The sequence below is a fragment of the Chenopodium quinoa genome, unplaced genomic scaffold (assembly GCF_001683475.1).
Source record: "Chenopodium quinoa cultivar QQ74 unplaced genomic scaffold, ASM168347v1, whole genome shotgun sequence".
Lineage (NCBI taxonomy): Eukaryota > Viridiplantae > Streptophyta > Magnoliopsida > Caryophyllales > Amaranthaceae > Chenopodium > Chenopodium quinoa.
Window position 1 is genome coordinate 4940589 of NW_018743199.1, and position 24069 is coordinate 4964657.

The window sequence follows — 24069 nt, forward strand, 5'->3', positions numbered from 1 at the left end:
CTGATGAGGTTGTATACCTCTGGGACAATAAACATTGCTACCGTACCATTAATTTCAAGATCTCACTCAAGTTCGATCAAAGAGAAACTTTCTTGATAGGAAACTAGGCATCTGAACTGATGGACACCAATTAAAAGATACTACTTAAACAGCTTCAGACACAGTGGTGGTGAAAATATAAAAGCGACAGGCAAAAAATGGTAATAACAAGGTACACAATCCCAGTGGAACAGAAGACAACTGACCCAAGCCAACATAAGTAGAGTTGCCAAAAAGGCAAAAACTAACCTGAGCAATGCACCTAGCCTAATCAACACGAAAAAAGACTGATCTAGATTTAGCTCCAAAGCTTATTCAATTATTCAGTCTTGCGTGAACAACAAATTTCAATCTAACACTGTAGCATAAAATTAAGAATCTAATCGAGCAAGACCTATCTGTGAGGCAAGGACCAAAAAAATAAAAATAAAAAGCAGCCAGGCACAGCGGACAGGCAAGCAAAGAAGCTAAATCTAGCCAGTCTGAAATCTGTATATTGCTGACTGATTTTGACTCAGTTCTAAGACACCATGATTCATTTATAGTCAAAGTGAGCAAAACAACTCTGATAAAATTGGCTGAACACTAGCTGTCTCCACAAAGTGGAAAAACAACACGAGTGAAAGAGAAAGAATTGGAACTCAAGTAACTTTTTTATTTTGTAAAATTAATCAATCAGGAACTAGTAAAACAAACCAACAACACATCTGATCAGCCTGTACGTGATTGTTCTACATGAAAAACAACAAGCTCAGCTATTAAATATTAATGAGCAGACTTCAGGTGATCTTTCTTGTCACATAGAGTTATTGCAATCAATCCAAACAAACTTACAGCATCAACAAGCAAGTTCTTGATTCCATGATACTCTTTTAATAGAACAATTCATCTTGCCCAGAAAAAATGGTGCTCAAAGTGAGACTGAATCTAAATCAGTGAGCAACATACAAATAAAAGTAAAATTGTTAACATGTATAAGTTATATCTCTCTATAAAATCTTTCTTAATGATAAGCTTTTAAGTAACAAAAGACTAAGGCACACAACGTTAAATATATACTAAAATAGAGAAATTTTACAGTTTCACTTCCACCAGATAATCTAATAACATGGCCAGGTAAACACCAGGCAACAAAGAGACAGTAAAAGATTGAGCAAAGAAATCAGCATCTTTACTGAAACCGTATCAGTTAGCCACAATCAAAGCCATTCTTACACCCCCAAAAAAAATTGAAAAAAAGATAAAGTCATGCATCTCACCTGCATAAATTTATTGTATTCAGAAACAAAACTGTAACGGTGTACACTCCTGAAAAAGGCAGACTTGGTGTTCAATAATCAAACAGATAGTAAGACACTCATACTTAAGTCAACCATGCTGAATTGCTGATGGCTTGGTATACTAGGATATGCAGAAAAATGTCAAAACAAATGCACTGTGTATTAGAAATGGCTTTGAGATTTACATGACAGAGCATTACTGAAACAACATCATCAAAAGAAAGCTGCAACAGATCAACAAGTACGCAGTCCAAAACATGAGATAATAACTAGGACTCAAGACAACCAGTACGAATCATAGTGTAGAAACAATTAAACATTTAGTCACCCCAACACCATTTCACAGCATGGTAAAAACATCTCCAAACTTTCATTACTATACATTGTCAATAAAACAATAAAATCTGAAGGGGAATACAAAACAGCAAATTATGTACCATAACTAATGAATGAAAGCACAACATTATATTGTGAAGACAAAAGGACAACATTATTTTAAAAAGTAAGCACGATATCTTGAGCGAAATTCTTAATAAAATCTATAATTGTGACTCACAACTAAGTTTGGACAATCTCCCTTTTACCATTTGGTATCATTTTAATACCAATTGTTCAAAAGAAAAGAACTGCGTTAAAGAAACAAAGGACAAAGTTGAAAAGAAGGTAAGCATGATTAGATTCATGTTGAACAAGTGACTGTTCTAATTTACAGAGAACTATGCTCCTAAAAGAGCAGAGGTTTCCGTTACATTGATTATGATGGACTCTACTACACAAGCTACAAAGCGATGGACACCCTTCTTCTTATAAGTAAGAACAACAATACCCTTGAACTAAATTGTGTACAAATACAAATGGGAAACTCCACAACAGACTAAATCAGACATAATAATTCAACAATGGCTTGGTTTGGTTTGGTTTGGTCAATGCTATTTCTTTTTTTAACTAAAAAGAGTTAAAAACAAAAGGCATAAACCCTAACTGTCCTCGCCGAGGCCATACAGAACACCAGCATACTTCTCAGTGCTACCACCGAAGAAATTATCCTTCAACTTCATAAATGCACAACAAGTGAGCAAACTATCCGACCCAGCCTGGTGACCAATCCCAACTCTTTTGACCTCCAACAACTCGGCAAGCTTGTTAAGGCCACCATGAAGGCTGTTACAGAACTTCATCAAATGCTTAATATCATACAGAAAAGGGAAATAGATATTGATCAAGTTAAAAAACCCGGCCTGCGTTTCGGGCAAGTCCTTGCAAGTCAACGACTTAAGCAAGTACCCAAAATCATACCCACTATGAAATGTAACCCATTTGATATCATCATTCAACACAATCCCAGACGACATAAGAAGCTCAGCAAATCGATTCGAATCGATACCCTCCGCCCTATATTTAGCAAAATCAATCCCACATTGCTTCAAAAGCTCAATGGAATCACTAGCATAAACATCCTCCCCAACATTAAACTCCCTAAAATTAAACTGCCAAATACAGTACTTTTCAGTTCCACAAGTTGGCAAATTCCCCTTTCCATCTGAAAAAGTTAAACCCAACTGAATCAACTTCAACATATCAACATTATCTTTTAGGGTCTTATAATTAAAGTCTGTAATATTCTTGAAAGTTCCAACTGGTCTAATTACAATCCCAGGAAACTCAGAATCCATTGCAACATAAGGATAATAATCAACAATTTCTCGAATTAAAGCAAACTCTTCTTCTAAATTATGATGCCAAACCTCCCTGATTTGAACCGTTTCTTCGCTAATCTCCATAATCGAGGACATGGGTATTCAATCAAAGCGCATAATAGCAGCAGATCTGCAAAATCAAGACAAAAAAAGTTCAAAAAAATAAAAAATAAAGAAAACCCATGAAAGTGGTAAAGTGAAGCAGGAGATCTGACCTTAGAGCGATGAAAAAGGGGAACTAGAGCATCAGATCTAGGGGAGTAGAATGATGAAGAAGGAGTCAACCAAGAGTTGAGGGGTGGGTGAAACTGTGAAAGTGAGCGTGAAGGAGAAGGAGAAGAAGAAGGGTGAAAGAGAAAAGTGAAGAGGGAGAAATAAACAAGAAAGAGATGAGGCGGCGAAGGCGATAGAGAGGAGAGAGACTCAAGAAATGCACGCGGTTGAAGGAGACTGCCAAAGTGGACTACTCCCAGTAATAAAACTTTAAACTTATTTCAAGATTTACCAGTTGGACGACTCTTTTTTTTTCTTTTTTTTTACTGTACATATATTTTTTTTACTGCCAAGGTGCTCGTATTAATGTAAATGTGTATATTAGAATGTATATATTCATGTGTTATCACCGGATATATCAGACTAGAAATTATTAATTCTTCTTTGTTTTTCAATAAAAGCAACATATATTCTGACATGTATTTTGAATACAAAAAAGAGAACCATGATGTGCTATTGTCATTTTTATTTATTTAAGCTAATTTATTAGAATATTTCATTTTTTTTTACAGAAAATGCATGTTGTAGCCTTGGTCCTCGCAAGGTTTCACTCGAAAAAAAATAAAATAAAGGGGCATGAAAATTGATTGTGTTTTGTTAAGTAAAAGGCGACTATTCTATATACGGAGTATATTAATATTAATGCTTAACTTGCAAATGATTACGAAGTTTATTTTCTTCTAATATATTACATTAGTGATTTTATATGCAACAATTGTGCTAGATTGGCAAAGTGGAATCCTCCTAGTAATAAACTTATTATTTTTTTGACAGAAATAAACTTATTAATTATTTCAATTTTCAAGATTAATGTTTACTAGTTGAACGAGTTAAGTTTTATTTATATATTTACAGAAAACTCCTCGTATTTTATAAAAGATTAAGCACTTGTGAAACAAACTTTAAGCACAACTATGAAGCAAACTTCGTGATTCACTTTTTTCTTTCATATTTTTTTTATTTAGAGCTCAATTACGTCGAGCCTTGCGTTAGTTATAATGCTAGATTGCTAACATAAATAACATAAAATAATCGGGATTGGGAAGACCAAATCCCCTTCATTCCCGCATGGATCTCCTTCTCCGTCTTTCATATTCATAGATTCGTAGTAGGGCATCGGATGTGGTTCATGTGTTTCCTGATCCCGGCTTTCCAGTCTCTTTGCTAGCCTTCTAATTGAATCAGCCTTTACAACAGCCTAATTCTTCTCCCCTTAAACAAGTAATGTATTGATTTCTATTTCTTTCTTAGTCTTGGATGTCTTGCTTTATGTGAGTCTTCATTCCTTTATTGGATGGAGTTGGTGTAATCTAATAACCCTAGGAGGGAATAATGCCTCAATTTTATCCATTAATAAATTTAATGTTGCATAAGTAAATTATAAAAGTTATAGATTGTGATAATATATATTGAGACAATTCTAATAAAATCCCACATATATGTTTTTTCTTTACATATAACTCACAAAATCCGATTGAAGTAGGGATAGTGAATGGTGTAAAAGTCAAAATGAATCAAGTAAAAGATAGAATTTATATTTTTTTAAAAAAAAAATTACAAGAAAGTGATATCTAAATGAAAATACTCCATCAAATAAGTAAGTAGCTCTCGTAGCTCAGATGGTTAGAGCACCCGTTTAGTAAGCGGGAGGTCTTGAGTTCGACTCTCAACGAGAGCATTTTTTTCTATTATTTTTGGCCTTTAAATTTCCCACTGCAATCAGCCATTATTCTACAAACGCAAATCCTATTTAATCGATGAAAGAGAAAATCGTTTCGATCAGAGAAAATTCAAAGCTACAACTACACTTCAATTTCTCCACACCAATTTTTTAGAGAGAGAAAATGTCGAACGAAACAAATACCACCTCGACGAAGCAGCAAAACCCTAAAAAAGCCAATTTGTTGGATCATAATTCTCTCAAACACATCCTTGATGAATCTGCTACTGAGGTATCTCTATTTTTCATCTCAATTTACAAAAAAAAAAAAAAAAAAAAAAAAGTTTTTTTTTTCGTAATTTGTGTTTGTTTATCTTGATATCCGATTTTGATTGTATTTTCATTAATTGTCGAACGATTTTGATGTTCTGTACCTCTGGATTGTTCCGAATTGAACGAATTTTATGACAATTTGGGATTCTGTATCGATTGTTTGCAATTAGGGTTTGGTAATCTGCAGTTTGTGATTTTAATGAGTTGTATGAGTTTTGTGATTTCAGTTGAGTGATAAAGTTTTAGTGTACAAAGATGATTTTGTTTTGCGGATTTAAATTTTGGGATGCGAATTGGATTTTAGGTGGTGAATGTGGAAAAACATATTGGCTCTATGCAAATTTTGGAAAATAGATGGTTAGATTACGAATTCTGGCAATCATTGTTGCCTGGAATGATAAGAAGCTCGGTATACTAGGACTTTGCCATTGGCTTATCGCATCCCAATGGAAAAGTCGGGATTCAGACAGTTTGTCTTTGTATTCTAACCAACTATACAATAGTTACAACTTACGACTAAATTAGTCTTTCTTGCTGACCATAATGTGTAATGTGTCGAGTTTCTATAGTTGATAGTGATAATTTCGTTGTTTGGACTGTTAAAGGTGCTAAATTGTGAGTAGGGAGTAATGGAACTTTGGCTGAATTAGATAGCTGCATTTCTCCTGAGATTATGACAATGTGCTTATTATTTTTCCAGGTTGTTAAGAATCGTGGATATGTGGAGGATGTTAGGATGAGCAATGTACGATTGTTGATGGGAACCTTCATCATAGCCATTGCCTTGGTGGCACAGTTTTATCCTAAGAAGTTCCCAGAGAACAAGGATTTTTTGATCGGATGCATCACATTATATCCTTTTCTTTCATAGTTTTGTTTTTTTATTCTTACTAGATTGTGTGCTACTGTAAACACTATTGGTGCATGCTATTGCTTCTCTTTTACCACTTATCTTGGTTACATATTGCAAACATTGCTCACCAATTTTTAGCAAAGTAACAGTGTTGTTAACATGGAATTACAAACTTAGGTTGTATGTATTGTAATTATTGGGTGTGATATTGTATTCTGTCTGGGTTTGTCCCTGATCCATGGGAACTATGAAGTCCATAGCTACAAGGGAATCGGAATTTGTTCCCCATCTTTATGTTACAAATTCTTCTTTGCAGGATAGCTGTGAATTAGCTTCTTTTAAACAGGTGTCATCATATATGTTTAAGTCTTAACTGGTTAGAAAGGTTGGGTTTATTATGAATCTCGACCTCTTAAGAGCTTAGCCACTTTGAGTCAAAAGTGTGTGGTATTGTTATTTTCAACTCATGCTTGTCAAGACCACTTATTATAGTGCTATTAATATTTTTCTTGACACATGGATTGAGTATGTGTGCTATGAGGCTTGCAGTCTTGAGTTACACAGGAAACAATAGATTGGGATTAGGAGCCTCTTTAAATATTATGTAGAATGTAATATGGTTGGGTAAATTTAGACCTGTAGGCTTGCCTTGTGAGTCGTTTTGAATAGCTATATAAGTGCATAGGAGTCTTTGGAGAGCTTTTGATGTTGGAGTGTTGGACATTGATGTTAGTTTATTTAGCCTTTAATTAGAGCTTGTTGTGTCGTAGCTATATTATTGCTTGTAGGTTATTGGTGGCTTCCCTGTTTTTAAGGGACTTTGCAGTTTGCACTTACTGGTTATCAGCCTTCCTTCTATGGCATAAATGTTACCCTCTCAGACAGTAGTTTTATGCAAGTCTCAGGGTACCAAGGCTAATAAGCTAGAAAATAATGCATGTTATTCTGACCTGCAATCAAGCTACAGTAACTGCTGTGTCAATATGTCTAAGTATGGAATGATGTTTAATCCTTGACTTCCCTGCACATATATCGTCTTCAATGGTTTGTTGCAGCTGATCATTTACAAAAAGGAAAAGAACGCTATAATGTTTACTTATCCTCCATCGGTAGGTATCTAGAATCTTATAAAATCAATTTATGTTTGTTTGTGTGTCTTTTATTGTTTTTATTGTTAATGTTCGGAAATTGGAGGTTATACATGGAAAATACATCGTTCTATCCTTTCAATATGAATTATTTTCTGGCTGGGTTGCTGCCAGAATGTGATTCAATTGATATTATCTTGATAAAAGTGTGATTCCCGTATAAGTTTAGCTTCTCATTGAGTGTTTTAGTCTTATACAGTCATGAATCAATCTCATGATGTTTAAGGTTGTGAAAGATCAAGGCACTTTTTATACAAAATAAAATAGTCTTTTAATGTACAAATGATGCGTTTTGCTCAACTCTAAATCAATATCATCATCCATTCATGGATTTATAATTGAACTATGTCACTTGATGATAATTTATTTGTTTGGTATGTATAGGAATCAAAGTGTTTGACTAATTTGTAAGTGGTAATCATGAAAAGGATCTGAATATCCTTAAATATTTCAGGAAACAACCATTGTTATGCTTCATTGTGTCTCAAGTCTCAACCATTGTTTTTCGATCTTGTCTTCCAGATAGTTAGTATATGTGGAGCATTTAATCCTAAAGGGGCTGAACATCTAAATTAATGGTCTTGATGTAAATCATACGCCTCTTCTTATCTAGTAGTCCTGGGATGAAAAGGTTTCGCTTTTTAAACAGCTTGTTCAAATTGTTGACTGATCCATTTATAAGATGTTTCTTTGCTGTATAGTTTTGTCCTTGGATGAAAAGATACTTGGGTGAATCTAGAATTTGCAGCGCGCAAATATATGTCGACAGTTGGCACAATTCTGTAGCCTGTCCTGTATTTTAAGGATGGTTTATTGATTCCAGTATTATATACTTGTATAATATACTGTTCTGAACATGGTATCTGAAATTGGTGATTAACATCTTTACTGTCTTGTGCTGACAGCTATTGAATGCCTCTTACAAGGCTCTCACTATGCTAGGGTAAGGGAATCAATATATGCAGCTTTTCCTATAGATTTGTGATGAAACTCTTTAACCTTACTCTAATAGATTAGCGGAGTTTGTTTCCATAGAGAATCTGACCACCTATGAGCAACCATTCTTGTTAATAATTCACGTTTTCTGTGGCTTTTGCTGACCTGTCAACTATTGTATCTCCTCTTATTTTCTAACCTTGGATTGGGTACTGTATGTTTCAGTCTGCTAAGTATTTGGGGCTTAGTATATCTTTTCAGGTTCACCCTGCAATTTATTCACATATGGAATGTGTTGTCCATGCTTCGTGTCCATCTATGTTTGGCAAATAGATATCTGATTGAATGAAGATTTAGTGTCAGATGTGGGGTTATTCTTTTTGCACCATTGAAATTTGAAGGAGGCTTTACTTTGTAATTTGAACGAGCTTTCATCTGCACAACATTTGTTTTTTTAGTGCTCTCCCTCTTTGCTCTTTATGAGTATGTGTGACATTGTTGGCATATGCAGAGTTTCATAGCTTATTATATAATGTGTGATTTCTGATTTCATTTTGCCTATGTTCAGGGATCTTACAATGCTACAGGCCTTGTCATATCTTCAAAATTACCAAGGTTCTCTGATATGTACACATTGACAATCGAAAGCGCTGATCCAAAATCAATCTCCGCCCACAAACCTGTTGAATTGACTAAGAGTGTCACCAAATGGTTTCTCTCTACATACTCTAGAAGACATACTTTTCATACATTCATACACTGAGGTTGTTTTGATTGCTTATTTGTGTTGTTTTGATTAATCCTATAGGTTCACCAAGGATGGAGTTTTGGTGGAAGGTCTATTCTGGAAAGATGTCGAGGGGCTAGTAGATGACTATAACAAGGAACCAAAGAAGAAAAAATGAATAGTATGAGATTTTCTCTTACCAACAGAGATCAAATCAGAGAATGGTCTTAGAGATTTAGAATTCAGTAGAACTAATTTTATGCTGGAAAAAACTTAGACATGTCAAATCTTTCAGAATTCTGTTTCTTGAGATTATTCTCATCTTTCTTGAGTGCGAGAATTTCTGATCTCAAGATTATCATTGATAGTTTATACGGAGTACAAGGTTATGCTCAATACTTATACCTTTTGTGGTCACTCTGTTGTGATTACTGATTAGGGCCTTAATTGTATTTGGTTGGAGGAAAAATCCTTTCCACATAATGACATATGCTACTTTGCTCTTTTTCTTTCTTTCTTTTTTTTTTTTTAAAGGAAAAACTACTTTTCCCATTTTACTAGTTTAAGAAAAAAAAAACAAAAAAAGACCTTAAAAGATTGTTCACATACACATATTAGAAAAGATAGTTTGTCTGTTGATAAACGTATTTTTCCCACATTAAGCGTAACTCTTGTGAGATGGAAGACCGAGTGTAATGTGGAGTATGTACTTAAAAAAAAAAGGTTTTTCTACATAGTACCCTAGAGATATTCACTTTTCTAAGTCGTGCTCACCCATTTTCAAAATTCCACACTGTAAAATTTCAAACCCATAAAATTCGAACCACCCAACACCCAAAACCACCCAACACCCAAAACAACCACCACCCACCACCACCCACGAACCATAAAAACCCACAACCCCGATGTCGAACCACAAAACCCACAACCCCAATTTCGCCCACAATCCACGAACAAAGAGAACCCAAAAATCCATCCCCTGAGAAAAATGGAACCCTAAATATATGAGCCTAAGGATGTAAATGACAAACTAATTCATCAATTAAAGCTTTAATTGGTCAAATTTAACCATCAAAACTCTAGATCTGGAGTTTTCATGGCTAAATTTGACCATAAAACATTCAAATTTGAGCTTCACCGGCAACGACGAAACAACAAGAAAAGGAAGAGAGAGAAAACGGTGGCGGCCACAAGCATGGGACAACGATAGTGAGTTGATAAACAAAGATAGGAGATCGTTGGTGGTGGTGGTGGTTGATAAACAGCGACAAAGAAGTTTTTGGTGATGAAGAGATAGGAGATTGGTGGTGGTGATTGATAAAGAATGTGATGATGAATTTAGATGGAAGGGAAATTATTTTGGTAGAAATGATTAAGTTAGTTTATGATAATGCTTAAGTTAATAAGATAAAATTAGTAATTTAATTAGGGTGTTAAAAAAAAGTAAGGGTAATTTTGTACAATCACATAAAAAAACTTATTATAAGAGGGAAAAAAAAGTTTGTTGCAAGTAATGTGAAACGGCCATTTTTGGTAATTGTTGCGAGTAATATGAAACGGAGGGAGTATTTTATATTACCGTTCCTTTCCAATAAATAAATAAATAAATAAATAAATAATAATAATAATAATAATAATAATAATAATAATAATTGTTTCGGGGTTTTCTGATGTCCTGCGGGAGAGTTACAATTCCGAGACTGGAACCGGACGCCTGTACCTGCAAAACAAACGGAGACTCCTTGTGGTGGGAGCTCCGCCTCCGACGGTCAAGTTAGTACTTGTTTGAGGAGTAATAAATGCGGAAAGTAAAGGTGGGAGATCTGGTTCCTCTAGGTGAGGAGTGATCAATGTGTTTAGACTTCTCTAGGTGAGAGTGTTCCCCCTGTTTATGGAGGCTAATGACATGTTTATATAGCCTCGAAGTACGTGCCTAATACTAGGTTTTCTGGGAAAACCTAGGACTGATTGGGCTTTCCTCGGGAATTAGGCCTGCGATGGCCGTTTTCCAGGTTGGCGAATAATGGGCCACATGATGTGACCTGATTAGTCCATGTTAGACCTCTTAGGGTGACAAGTGGCAGACGCTGATTGGCCCATGTGGTGGACACGTGGCAGGTCCGGATTGGTCCATTTGTCATGGGTAATTTTACCCTAAACATTTGCCCCTCGGAAGGAGTTATTTCTCTTTCCAGGAGGGATTGCTCCTTTCGAAAGTTAGACCCTCGAAGCTTTGCTAGGTCGGCATCTTGTCTAGTTCTAATGGGAGATGGACTTGATTAACTTAGAAAATTTTGATACCTTGGGCGGTATGACATTTTCAAAGTTAATCAATCATAATAATGATTGCCGCCGAACAAGACAGATGCCGATTCTTTGCCCCACTATGCAGATAGCCCCTAATCAGGTGGACTGTCAACTATTGCATAAGGGGTAAGCGTTTAGCATTATTCGGCCATTGGCATCTTTTGATTCAATATACTAAGTTTGGTACTTAGTTTATTTCGTTGGGGGATGGCTGGTCGTCTGCTTTGGTGGCTGCATAGAAGCAGGCGTCAGACAAGACGTCCAACCAAAGTAGCTACGCCTGTTGGGTTACAGACGGCAGCTTTAAGTATAGCCAACCTAGTAAGAATAGCGGTCGAGTACCTCTGTTTACCAAAAAACAGGCGGACTCCTCATACCTTTTAGGTTCCGTACTAAGGAGGGCGACTGGTTAACCTTGCGGTTAGTCAATCACTGTTTATTTTGTTTGAGTGGTAGGGAAACCAGGCGGCGGGGGCCGGATAGTCCCCTTGATTCGCCAAGTTTTGCTTGGCTATTAACTCAAAGGTTGTTAACCTAGCAGGAGTAGTGGTTGAGAGCCCCTGTTTGCTAAAAACAGGCGGGCGACTCATACTTTTTAGGCTCCATACTAAGTTTGAGGGAGTGACTATAAGTTAACATAGGAGTTACTTAGTCTCCGTCACACTCTAGCTTGAGTAGTAGAGGTACCAGGCGGCGGAGGCCGGCTGATCCCCTTGATTCGCCAATGTTTGTTGGCTATTAACTCAAGAGGTACCCCCTGCATTTATCCCAAGTAATACAGGCGGTCATCTGACTCAGATGTCAACTGCTACCACTGGTTTGGTTAGTGATAAGAGTTATCCTTGTCTCAAAAACGGCTACGTGGTTGCCCTTGGGGACAGTCGTATAGGTGTCGTGTAATTAGTTTATAGAGCAATGTTCCACCCAAAAGGGAGCTGCTCTCTGCGACGAATTTCATCCGGAGGGATGCCGCCGGACGCCTGCTATGATGTTGGAACAAGTCGTATTAGTTTAAAGATTGGATCAGTTGGCTTGGCGCCTGGACTGATCATTCGGCTTGTGGCCTTGGTTAGTTCTTGGTGAACGTAGGTGCTAAGTAAGAGGAGGGTAGCCGCCTGTTTAGGCACAGGGTCGGCCAGGCCCTAATCTTTTTTAGCTAAGTATAAGGGGGTGGCTGTGTGTTTGGAACCAGTCGGCCCTCTTCTATGGAGAGTAGCCGACTATATGTCCAGACGGCATGCCCCTATGGTGATGAGTAAAATATTCAATGGAGAGTAGCCGACTGTAAAGGTACAGGCGACATGCCCCTCTGAAGATAGAGTAAAATACTCAATGGAGAGTAGCCGACTGTAAAGGTACAGACGGCATGCCCCTCTGAATTAGTATCAAGTATTGAAATAATTTCAAGTGTTACAGTAGATAGATCACTTAGCTCCCTTCCATGGAGGACTTAGCTCCCTTCCATGGAGGATTGGTGACTACTTTCTTCGAATGGGAACAGTTGTTTTAATGTGGTTTGCGACCTTGCTGTTCGGCCCACACATTTTCTGCCGGTCTTTAGCCCCTTAGTGAAATTAATGAGGGTCGACTTCTTTCATAGCTTCGAGACTTCGTCGTATAGGGGGCCAACTACTATTCATGCCGCCTCTCTTGCTTGATAGATTGTCACACAAATAAGTGGACGGTCTTCAGTAAGGTGTCGCCTAAACAGAAGGGAGACGGTCTTCAATAGGGTGCCGCCTAAACAGCCGGTTTTACTAACCTTAGGCAATTTTTTTTTTTTTTTTTTGCAATCATAATAATGATAATGTGCTTATGGTGACAACTCACACATAATATGAGACTTCCTGAACAATCATGCGGCATGTTTTATACGATATGCAAGGCGTCTAGCCCCACACATGCTTGCAATGAACAAGCAATCGACTACTCTTTGAGTTTTGAGGCCGGCTGCTTGAGCTACGACGCTTTATATGCCGCCTGCTCAAGCTTCACATCCGGCCAAGCATGGTGCCGGTCTCCTTTGTTGGTTGTTCAAAGAGAGCTGGCTCTCTCATAGCACCAAGATACGAGGGGGTGTTTTCAATAATCATTTGGCATGCCGCCTGTTGTATGATGTCGATTGCCGAGCCACTTGTATATAGCTTGCATATTCACAGGTGGCTTATTATGCCGCTTGTGTTTCTAATTCATCTTCATTTTTCCACTCAGCAAGGAGTCTATCAAACATACGGCTTTCGCCCCTTGCTTGTGCTACTGCCGGATGCTTTAATCATAGGTGCCCATGCTCCACCTTGTACTTTGTCAATGATTTCAAAGGCCGGCTGGTTCTGCCGTGATGTGCCGGTTGGAGTTTGAGGAGTCCGCCTGCTTGCCTATTTGTGAGGACCAATGAAGGTGCCATCGAAGTGGACATGCCGGCTGAAGCTAGGTGACTAGCGCATGATGCCGATTGCATTCTATTTACGTGCTTGGCATTATTTAGACAAAAATGATCATATGACTCGGCCCCTATTTAAAAAGTATGAAGACCCACTTTTGCTCATGCCCTTTCAACCAAGTGCCGGTTGTTTAAGGTGAGTCTAGCTGGGACTGGGCTTGAGTCTTGAATAGCACTTGTGGCCGCCTGTTTTCATTAACAAGGGTGGCCGACTATTTGATTTTATTGAGCGTCTGAGCACTGAATGCCGGCTGAAATAAGAGCAATGAGGATTCCCTAACTTAGCAAGTTATATACTCTTGGGCTCATAAATTTGGCTTGGATGATCACTTCATGCGGCTCTTCAAACACATGGATACACACTTGGTTGGACGAATGGATAGCTTAGCATCTACTTGGCATGTACTCGTACCCAGCATCAACGTCAAATCTCAGCATGATATTTGAACTTAGCACAATAATTGTGTTTCATGTGCCGCATGTTTTACTATGGCTAGCCTCTTTGCTGTGTTGCTAGGACTAGGCTGGCTGTCTATAGACATACAAGGGACTTGCTGTTGCGTGCATACACATGGTGGTTGTTTCTTTACAAACAATAGCAATGTGTCATTTGATTCTTGATGTTTACCCATGATACTATGAAATTTCAAAAGGCACTCATTTTGAGCTTACATGGTGCTTTGGTAAGGATGCCGAGCTGCTCTTCTCAATGGAGCTAACTTTTAAAATTTTATTCGGCTACATGATGCCGTATGATCAGCTTTCCGCTTGTTTTAATTATGTTATGATCGTGTTGGGCATTATTTAGACCAAAGTGATTCAAGACTCGGCCCTCATTACAAAACATGAAGACCCATATCACCTCTCGCATTGCTTGATGCGTTCGCTGTGGATGCCGCCTGCTTTCATGAAAGACAAGTGGTTTGTTGGATTTACTTGATGGCTAAACAGCCGGTTTCAATGCTTCCCATACATAAATACAGCTGCCTAGCTGCCTATTTTTTACATACACACGAACTCATTCGTCTCGGCCCTTTGACTTGCTTGTTCTTGAAGTGATCAATCCGGCTGTTTGGTGGCTCGGATTGGGCTGGCTATTTAGGTGTCGCCTACATTAGCATGGCTAGCTGATTTGTCATGCTTCGTGGCTAGGACTAGGCCGGCTGTCATCTGGCCGCCTGCTTCCTTGGGCGAGACGCCAATGCCCAGCTTTCACAATAAGAGACTAGCACATGAACAAGTTAAAGCATTCACTCTCATGGCCAATTATATTACTACGAGCCAAGCGCTACTCCTCTCGGCAGGCCGAGAGATTTTAATATGTGCGGGTATTTTGGCTGTTTGCTTTTGGAAGAACAAGCTGGAAACAAATTCATTTGTATTAAGTATACTTGGCATTATATTTTGAGCAAAAACCTTGCGATTGTACCTTGATAAAACATCATATAGAGCCGGCTGTTTATGCGAGAATGAGGGCTGCTCTTATGGTTGCCGCCTAAAAGCTCAAAGGCTCGACGTTGGCATGCCACTACTGCACTCACAGTCGGGCCTTTATCGAAGGAAAAACAGCAGGCTTCCTAGACATGTAGAACAACCGACCGAGGAAGCTGTTCGTGACAAGCATCATGGGAGCCGGCTATGTATATAGCGATGTGGGCTGGTAGTTATGATACTACTTATGCCACTTGATAATATCAAATGCTAAGATTAACTTTGTAGTAGGTTTCCACCTAAGGCTCTTAGGTGGAGCTTTGCCATACAAAATCAGTAAGTTAGGCGCATGTGGCCGTATGATAATGATCATAATAATGATTTTTTTTTTTAAAATCAATATCATAACAATGATTTGATAATAAAATTAATAATAGCTTACAAGCCTATCCATACGACTCTTGGCATTCGACCGTACGACGCTTGCAATACTTGGCTGTCGGGCCGAATGCTAGGAGGCTGATATTTTGCCGGATGTACCCATTGAGTGTCGTGCTAGGCGTATGTAACTTCAACTGGGAATGGTTTGATTTGGCCGACTGTTCCTTTGCAGGAACAAGCGCCCTTTGGTTGATCAAGTCTTGGATCTCCCCCTTGAAACTACTTAGAGGGTCATGAATTCATTCCTGGTGATAGGGGCAGATCCCTCGGCCGCCTGTTGATGATTTAGCCAGGCAGTCTCCCCGTTCCTTCCTTTCGATGGGACGGGTGCGTCGAGCTCTTAGGTGGAGAAGCTTGACCGTATGACTCTTTGCATTCGGCCGTATGACGCCTGCAGTAGTTGGCCGGATGCTCGGAGGCTGGTATATTGCCGGTTGTACCCAGTAGTTTCATGCGAGGCGCATGTAACTTTAACTGGGAGTTGTTTGATCTGGCCGACTGTTCCTTTGGTGGAGCAGTCGCCTTTTTATTGACAAGCTCTTGGATCTTTCCCTTGAAAGTACTCATGAGAGTCATGAGTTCTGTCCTAGTAATAGGAGCAGATCCTTCGGCCACCTGCTGAGTCTCAGGCGGTGGGCCGGCTGGACGACTGGGACCAGCCTCTCGTTCCCTCCTTTCGGTAGGACGGGTGCGCCGGGCCCTTAGGGTCCCGTCTGAAGCTGTGTGAGCTTCAACTTCAAATTCTTCCTCAGTATCATGGTTCGACTGAACTTGAGGGTCGTCTAGGGGACGCCTCTCTTCAGGAGTCGGTACAGACGTGGATGCCATCTCAGAAGTACTCTCCCCACAGACGACGCCAAATGTTTCGGGGTTTTCTGATGTCCTGCGGGAGAGTTACAATTTTGAGACTGGAACCAGACGCCTGTACCTGCAAAACAAACGGAGACTCCTTGTGGTGGGAGATCCGCTTTCGACGGTCAAGTTAGTACTTGTTTGAGGAGTAATAAATGCGGAAAGTAAAGGTGGGAGATCTGGTTCCTCTAGGTGAGGAGTGATCAATGTGTTTAGACTTCTCTAGGTGAGAGTGTTCCCCCTGTTTATGGAGGCTAATGACATGTTTATATAGCCTCGAAGTACGTGCCTAATACTAGGTTTTCTGGGAAAACCTAGGACTGATTGGGCTTTCCTCGGGAATTGGGCCTGCGATGGCCGTTTTCCAGGTTGGCGAATAATGGGCCACATGATGTGACCTGATTAGTCCATGTTGGACCTCTTAGGGTGACAAGTGGCAGACGCTGATTGGCCCATGTGGTGGACACATGGCAAGTCCGGATTGGTCTATTTGTCATGGGTAATTTTACCCTAAACAATAATAATAATAATAATAATAATAATAATAATAATAATAGTAATAATAATAATAATAATAATAATAATAATAATAATAATAATAATAATATTAATAATAATAATAAGGAAAATTTCATTTTTACCACCTTCAAATAATGACTTTGTCGAATGTACCACCTCCAAAAAAAAACATTTACTTTACCACCTCATAAAAAAATTAAACATCAGTTTTACCACCTCATCTGAGCTCAGGTGACGGAAAACGCTTGTGGGGCCCAGCTAACTGTCACTTTCCTCCAATTTAATTCTTTTAAAATCGATTTCCCTCTGTCTCCTCCTTTTCTCACCTTCCATAATCAATGTCTCACCAAATTTCTCACTTCCTCATCAATTTTCGTCTCTCTCTCCTTTAATTTTTCTTGATTCTCACTGTAACTGCTTCTCTCTCCTTTGATTTTTCTCTTTCTCTCTGTAAAAACTGAAACCCTAGATCAATTTGGGTGGTTGAAATCGAGCTGGAACCACAAAATTGCAACATATCAGCTTCTCTTGTCATCTTCCACAGGGTGAGGGGACCAAAAGCTTGGTAATTTGCTGACAGAAATCGAGATTCCTTACTACAAGAGGTACTTTAAACCCTTTATTAGTACATTTCGTTGGATTTATGGTTGTCAATTGGGGTAAAGTATGCCTTTTTTGGGAATCTGTGAATTAAAGTATTATAAACCCTAATTATGCGAATCTTTGACTGAATTAGAGTGTGCATTTGTTAAATAATTAGTTAATTAGATTTACTTGTTTACTGTTAATTTAGTGCACAGTCAATGTGAATTGCTTTTACTTGCTGTAATTGGTGAATTGGTTGTTGTTGTTTACTGTAATTACTGAAATTGGTTATTGTTGTGTGTGCTTTTGTTACAGAATGGACACAGTGGACTTAAAAATTACAGTAGGGGGTGCCTTTATACCTTCTTTAGCTGGTAAAAATAGGAGGGTGTTAGCTTGGGATGGTGGGTGGGTTTATTGGATGAGAAAAGTGGAAAAAAATAAGATAGATGTACACTTTTTGAGGCAAGCAGCTATACATGGGTTTGTGTATGTGAATGTGAAGGTTCCTAGGGGGTTTAGTTGCTGGTATAAACAAAAGGGCAAGTCTTGGGTGAATGGTAAAAGGGAGCTTGTTGATGGTGAGGTGAATGGTTTCCTAGAGTCTGTGAACAAAGAGGGGGCATGTGAGATGTATGTTACCAGTCATGAGCCAATTGAAGGGACTAACAAAACACCCTTCAAATGTATAGCTGGGAATGAGCTAACCCCTGCACAAAGGAAGGAACTGAAAAAGAGGTTTGGTGGGCCTAAAGTATATAAACCCAGCCCAGAACTTAGTAAGCCCACTGAAGAAGAGCCATTTAGGAGAAGCCCTAGGTTAAAAGGCATTGTTGTACATGACAGAGAGGCTGAGGAGAGGCTTCCTAGGGCAGAGAAAGTGAATGCTAATACACATAAAGGGAAGGGTAAACTCACTACTGCAGATAAGGGTAAGGCTAAGGTTGGGGATGAGACTGGAAATCATGCTAATTTAGTGAGAAAAATAAAAGAAAGAGTGAGGAGCTTAAGGGATGACAGTGATGTGTTTACTGATGAGGATGGTGATACAGAGTCTTCTGATTCTGAGTTGAGTGATTTTGAGTTAGAAGTTGATGAGGGAGAGGAGGACTTATACTCTGATGATGATGATGAGTGGTTGAAGAAAAATTTAGACCATATTAACAGTGAGGTGAAAGGCAGTTTGAGGGGAGTTACTGAAGGAGGGGATCAAAGTGATGATGAGGACACAGGGTTTGACATAGAAAGAAATCTACAGAAAATTGAAGTGAGGGTTGAAGAGGAGGCAACTTGTGATTCTGATGAGCTAAAGAGTGTGGAAGGTGATTCAGATGATGATCAGGGTAGTGTTACTTGGTTTAACCCTGAGACAGACTTTGAAAGGGCTATCAAATTTGTAGTTGGTCAAAGGTTCAGTGATGTGCAAACAATGAGAAAAGCTTTGAGACAACATGCAATTGAAAATAGGTATGAGTATTACCTTCTTCACAATGATTCAAAGAGGCTAACAACATATTGCAAAAGGAAATGCAAGTGTGTGTATAACAAGAACAGTTGTAGGATAGTGAAGTGTACATGTAGTAAGGGTGTTAGGTGTAGGTTCAAGTTCTATGAAACAAGGCTTGTGAAATCAGAGGCTTGGCAAATTAAGACACTAAGGCTGAAGCATAGGTGTGTTAGGAGTAAAATGAACAACAAGGTGACAGCAGAGTTCCTTGCTGACAGGTACTTGGAGGATTTCAGGGGCAACCCCAGATGGAAGATTAAACAGATTCAGGACAGGGCCTTGAATGACTTGGGGGTCAAAATTACATACTCCAAGGCTTGGTTGGCTAGAAGCAGGGCAAAGCTTATAATATATGGCTCTTCATCAGAGCAATACTCAAAGGTTTGGGACTATGGGAAGGCACTGCTGAAATGGAACCCAGGGAGTGAGTGTAATGTGGTGGTGGATGATATTAGTCAAATTGAAAGACCAATTTTTATGAGGATGTTTGTGTGTTTAGCTACACTTAGGGATGGATTCATTTCTGGTTGCAGACCAGTAATTGGGGTGGATGGGTGCCATCTAAAAGGGGCATACCCTGGCAGATCTTGGTTGCAGTTGGAAAAGATGGCAATAATGCCATCTTCCCAATTGCTTGGGCAACTGCAGAGATTGAGAACAAGGACAACTGGTGCTGGTTTCTGGAGAGCTTGCTCAAGGCACTTTGTGTGTATGACCAAGGAGATGGCTTGACTTTTATGTCTGACAGACAGAAAGTAAGTGGGTTGTGTTTGTGTTTAAATTACTTTGCTTTATTTGACTTTTCTGTACACTAACTTGTTAGTTTTGCCTTGTGTGTAGGGTCTCATAGAAGCATTTGCAGATGTGGCCCCCAAAGCTGAGCTCAGATTTTGTGTGAGGCATATTTGGTCAAATTTCAAACTGAAATTTCATGGTGCAACTTTCAAGGAATTGTTCTGGGCTGCTGCTAGGGCAAGCACTCTGGTAAGCTTCTATTTAGGTTCTTTTATGTCAGTTTTATGGTGAACTATAATGTATGCTAGGTGATTTTTTGTTTAGCTTGTATCAGTTTGGTTTTTGCCCAAATACTTGTGAATTTTGCCCATTTATCTACATTTAGTTTTGCACATATTTGCATGTCTTTCTATTTTGTGAAAATTGTATGCCATGTGTCTATGTTGTGTTGAATGGTTGTCATGTGTGTGGTTGTATCAGTTTGAGTTTGAAGTTGCTATGGAAAGTAGCAATTTTTTGGATGAAGAAGCATACCAGTGGCTGTCAAACATTGACCCCCAGCACTGGTCAAGGCATGCTTTCTCTACAAACTGCAAGTCTAACATGTTGTTAAACAACATGTGTGAGACATTTAATGCAGTGATTAGAGATGCCAGAGACAAGCCTATTCTAACTTAAATGGAATGGCTTAGAAGATATATGATGAAGAGGAGTAATGACAAATGGGAGGCAGCAAAGTCTTGGGAAGGTTTACTAACCCCATTTGTCAACAAAGTCTTTGATGGGTTGGAGAAGTATGCCAGGACATGTGAGGTTACAGCTTCAAGGGATGAAATTTATGAGGTGAAATACAAGGATGATCAGTGCATTATGGATCTACAAGAGAGAAAAATGCACTTGTTATAGATGGGAGTTGACAGGAATACCTTGTGTCCATGCATTTGCTTGCATAATGGACAAAAGGGATGATCCTGAGTTGTATGTGCACCCACATTACTATAGGGTGACATACTTGGCTGCATATGAGAACCCAATACAGCCAATGCCTGGCCTTAAGAATTGAGAAAAGGTCAAGCTCAGACAGCCTTTGCCACCTATGCTGAAAGTGCAGCCAGGAAGACCTAAGGCAAAAAAGAAAAAGCTTGAACCAGGGGAGGGCACTTCTGTAGCACCTGAGGGCAAGAAGCCAAAGGTGAAGAAACAATGCAAGAATTGTGGTGGGTTTGGCCACTTTGCCAAAACATGCAAGGCTGAAGCAGCACCAGAACAGCCTAACCCACCTGCAACAAATCCAAAGGGTAGGAGGCCACAGGTGCAGACTCCTTGGCTTAAGGAACAGAGAAAGAAAAGTGAAGAGAACGCAGCAAGACAGGTATTTTGTGTATTTTGTGACTTGAGTGTATTTAGTGGCTTTGAATATGAGTCTTGTCATACTGTGATTGCAGGCTGCACTGAAGTTGCCACAATATCATCCTCCAACAACAGCACAGGCTGGGTCAAGTAATGCTGCACCTGCAACTGCTGTGTCAAGCCAGCCTGCAACAAGAACAGAGCCTTTGCCAACTCAGCCTGTTACCAGGAGCAACAGGAGCCTGAGTCAGCCCACAAGAGTGCCAACAACTACTCCTCCCAAAGTCAAAATACAGACCAGGTCCAAGCTTCATGTAATGACAAGCAAGAAGGACAAGGATCTCAATCAACTGTGACCCTAGGTCTACTCATTAGTATTTTGTAATAGACAGCCAAGTTTATTAACTACACATGTGTATAGTAGGCAGTATATTTGGTAGTTGAACAATGATTTTGCACAAAGGTGCCTTAACTTTTGTCTCAGCCAATGTAAAACAATTAAAAACATTGTGTTGCAAGTACTAATACGAAATGTGATATGTTTCTACCAAAAAGTTCCATTTCTCATTGATTTAGTTAAAAGTAGTACAAGAAATGTCATCCCAACATCCACACATAATAATTCAACAAAACACAACATAAGTTGGAGATTTTTTTTGTTTCTAAGCATTCCTAAATGAACCTAAGATCTAAAATACATAGCCAGTACCAAACCAAAACAACAAAACACAACAATAGCATGTACTGTGAGCATTTTCTTTGTTGTTGCATTGCTGCCATGCACTTCCTTGATCATCTTCTTCCTGTCTGAGCTAAGAGCTTTGCATTTCATCTTCAACCTGTCAATCTCATTGAGCAAGCACCTCCTTTGTCCACTAACATCATCAACTTCCCTCTTCATGTCATTCAGCTCTCCCTTCATTAGTTTCTTGTCCAGCAGCAAGTTGTTAATCACCTCTGTTTGCCAAGGTGTTCCATCTGGTTGATCCACCCACTCAAAAGCTTTACACCCCCTTGACTCAGTCACAGGATCATAGAATTTGCAGGTCCTAAACTTGCGTCCAGGGTTCTCCCTAGTCCAAGCAGTCAGCCTAGACATTGGAACTCCACATTGGCATTTTTTCTCCTTTGAGGGTGACATGCTAACTGAAGACATTCCCTTCTGAAATTCAGTAAGAACAAGAATGAAATTAATTGTATTTGAACACAATCACCATAATATAACCCTAATTCAGTAGCCAATTCACATAACAAAAACCCCCAATCTAATTTAATCTTACATGAACCCTAAGTATTTTAATTGAAATTGGGGTTTAATTGACCTCACAAAACGCCCAATTTCAATTACTCTTAGCAAATGCAACATAATCACGCAACGAATTGCCAAAAAATTACAACAGAAATCACGAAAATTGCTAGAGAATTAACGACAATGGCTTACCTTTTTGATGCTTGTTGTCGATGAGTTCAATTGATTGTTTGATAATTAGAGGGTTTGGGATTGTTAAGGTTGCCCAAAAATACTGATTTGTGAAGAAAATCGTAAAAATTAATCTCCAATCTGCAAGAATTTGGTGTACAAATGAAGAACTAGGTATAAATAAAAGGGAAATTGAGAGAAATTTAGGAAAAAATCAAAAACTAGCCGTTATGCTGGGCCCCACAAGCGTTTTCCGTCACCTGAGCTCAGATGAGGTGGTAAAACTGATGTTTAATTTTTTTATGAGGTGGTAAAGTAAATGTTTTTTTTTGGAGGTGGTAAATTCGACAAAGTCATTATTTGAAGGTGGTAAAAATGAAAATAATAATAATAATAATAATAATAATAATAATAATAATAATAATACCGTTGCAGTAGATACATACTCTATACAACGCTTCATCCGTTGCATTAGGTGCCAATTTCATCATAATTATTAGTTAGTAATCTATTTCCACGGATAAATTATGCCGTAGCATCAGGTATTAAGCTAATGCAACGGATCATAGATACCGTGGCATTAGGTGTCAAATACCGTCGGTTCACGTTAATAATTTGCGGGTTATAATCAAGTCGGGTCATTCTCTGGTTCAAGTCGGGTTCGGTTCACGTCAATAATTTGTGGGTTAGGGTCATTCTCAGAGTCAAGTCAGGTTATGTTCATGTCAATAATTAGCAGGTTACAATCTGGTGGGGTCATATTCGAGTTCAACTAAATATAAATAAATAATTATCATTTTTATTAAGCTAATTATTTCCTTTGACTATAATATGTATGGCAATATACTTGAGAACTATAGTTTATAATTTAGGAAGATAATTATCTTTTTTGACCATACAACATATATATATATATGTTATATACTATATTTAACTCTTAAATTTGAAGATGATGCTCATTTCTTTTGCTGGCCTGGACCAACTTGGTCTTCCTAGACAAAATGCTTTGATCGACAATAATAGGGTGGTCTAAATTGCATTTAAGGTGATTTGAAATCGGGTCGAGAACAATTTGAGTTGAATTTAGGTCGGGCCAATAATAAGTCGTGTTGATTTCGAGTCGGGTTAGTAACAGATCGGGTTGAGTTTTTTGTTCGGGTTAATAATAGGTCTGGTAAAATTCAGTTCGGGTCAATAACAAGCCGGGTTGAATGTGGGTCAAGTCAATAACAAGTCGGGTTGATTTCGGGTCGGGTTTGTAACGGGTTGGGTTAAATTCGGGTCGGGTTAGGAACGGGTCGGGTTGAATTCAGGTCAGGTTAGTAACAAGTCAGGTTAAATTCGGGTTTTAACGGGTTTAAAAGGATTTGGGTCAATTTCGGTTCAATTCGAGTTCGGTTCAGGTCAATAATTTACAGGTTATATTCGGGTCGGATCATCTCTAGGTCAGTTTATGTTCGAGTTCGGGTCTTACATACTCGGGTCTAGCAGATCGGGTTTGGGTCTTCATTTTTCGGGTTTAGATAGATCGGTTAA

At 38.8% G+C, this 24069-nt stretch overlaps 3 protein-coding genes and 1 non-coding gene across 4 annotated transcripts; 2 read left to right on the forward strand and 2 right to left on the reverse strand.

Annotated features, from left to right (window-relative positions):
• Positions 1 to 1971: 1971 nt before the first annotated feature.
• LOC110733655 (probable CCR4-associated factor 1 homolog 7) lies at positions 1972 to 3478 on the reverse strand. Its single transcript, XM_021913732.1, has 2 exons — positions 3232 to 3478; positions 1972 to 3146 (listed from the first exon to the last, which is right to left on the reverse strand). The coding sequence occupies exon 2, from the start codon at positions 3110 to 3112 to the stop codon at positions 2297 to 2299; it is 816 nt and encodes a 271-aa protein (XP_021769424.1). The 5' UTR covers positions 3113 to 3146; positions 3232 to 3478; the 3' UTR covers positions 1972 to 2296.
• Positions 3479 to 4893: 1415 nt separating this feature from the next.
• TRNAT-AGU lies at positions 4894 to 4967 on the forward strand. The gene has a single exon. It is a non-coding gene; the product is annotated as a tRNA-Thr (tRNA).
• A 55-nt stretch (positions 4968 to 5022) lies between these two features.
• Positions 5023 to 9459, forward strand: LOC110733656 (probable signal peptidase complex subunit 2). Its single transcript, XM_021913733.1, has 5 exons — positions 5023 to 5241; positions 5983 to 6134; positions 7163 to 7244; positions 8788 to 8930; positions 9028 to 9459. The coding sequence occupies exons 1-5, from the start codon at positions 5134 to 5136 to the stop codon at positions 9122 to 9124; spliced, it is 582 nt and encodes a 193-aa protein (XP_021769425.1). The 5' UTR covers positions 5023 to 5133; the 3' UTR covers positions 9125 to 9459.
• A 12336-nt stretch (positions 9460 to 21795) lies between these two features.
• LOC110733737 lies at positions 21796 to 22269 on the reverse strand. The gene has a single exon (XM_021913823.1). It carries the CDS (start codon positions 22267 to 22269, stop codon positions 21796 to 21798), a length of 474 nt encoding a protein of 157 aa, XP_021769515.1.
• Positions 22270 to 24069: the final 1800 nt, after the last annotated feature.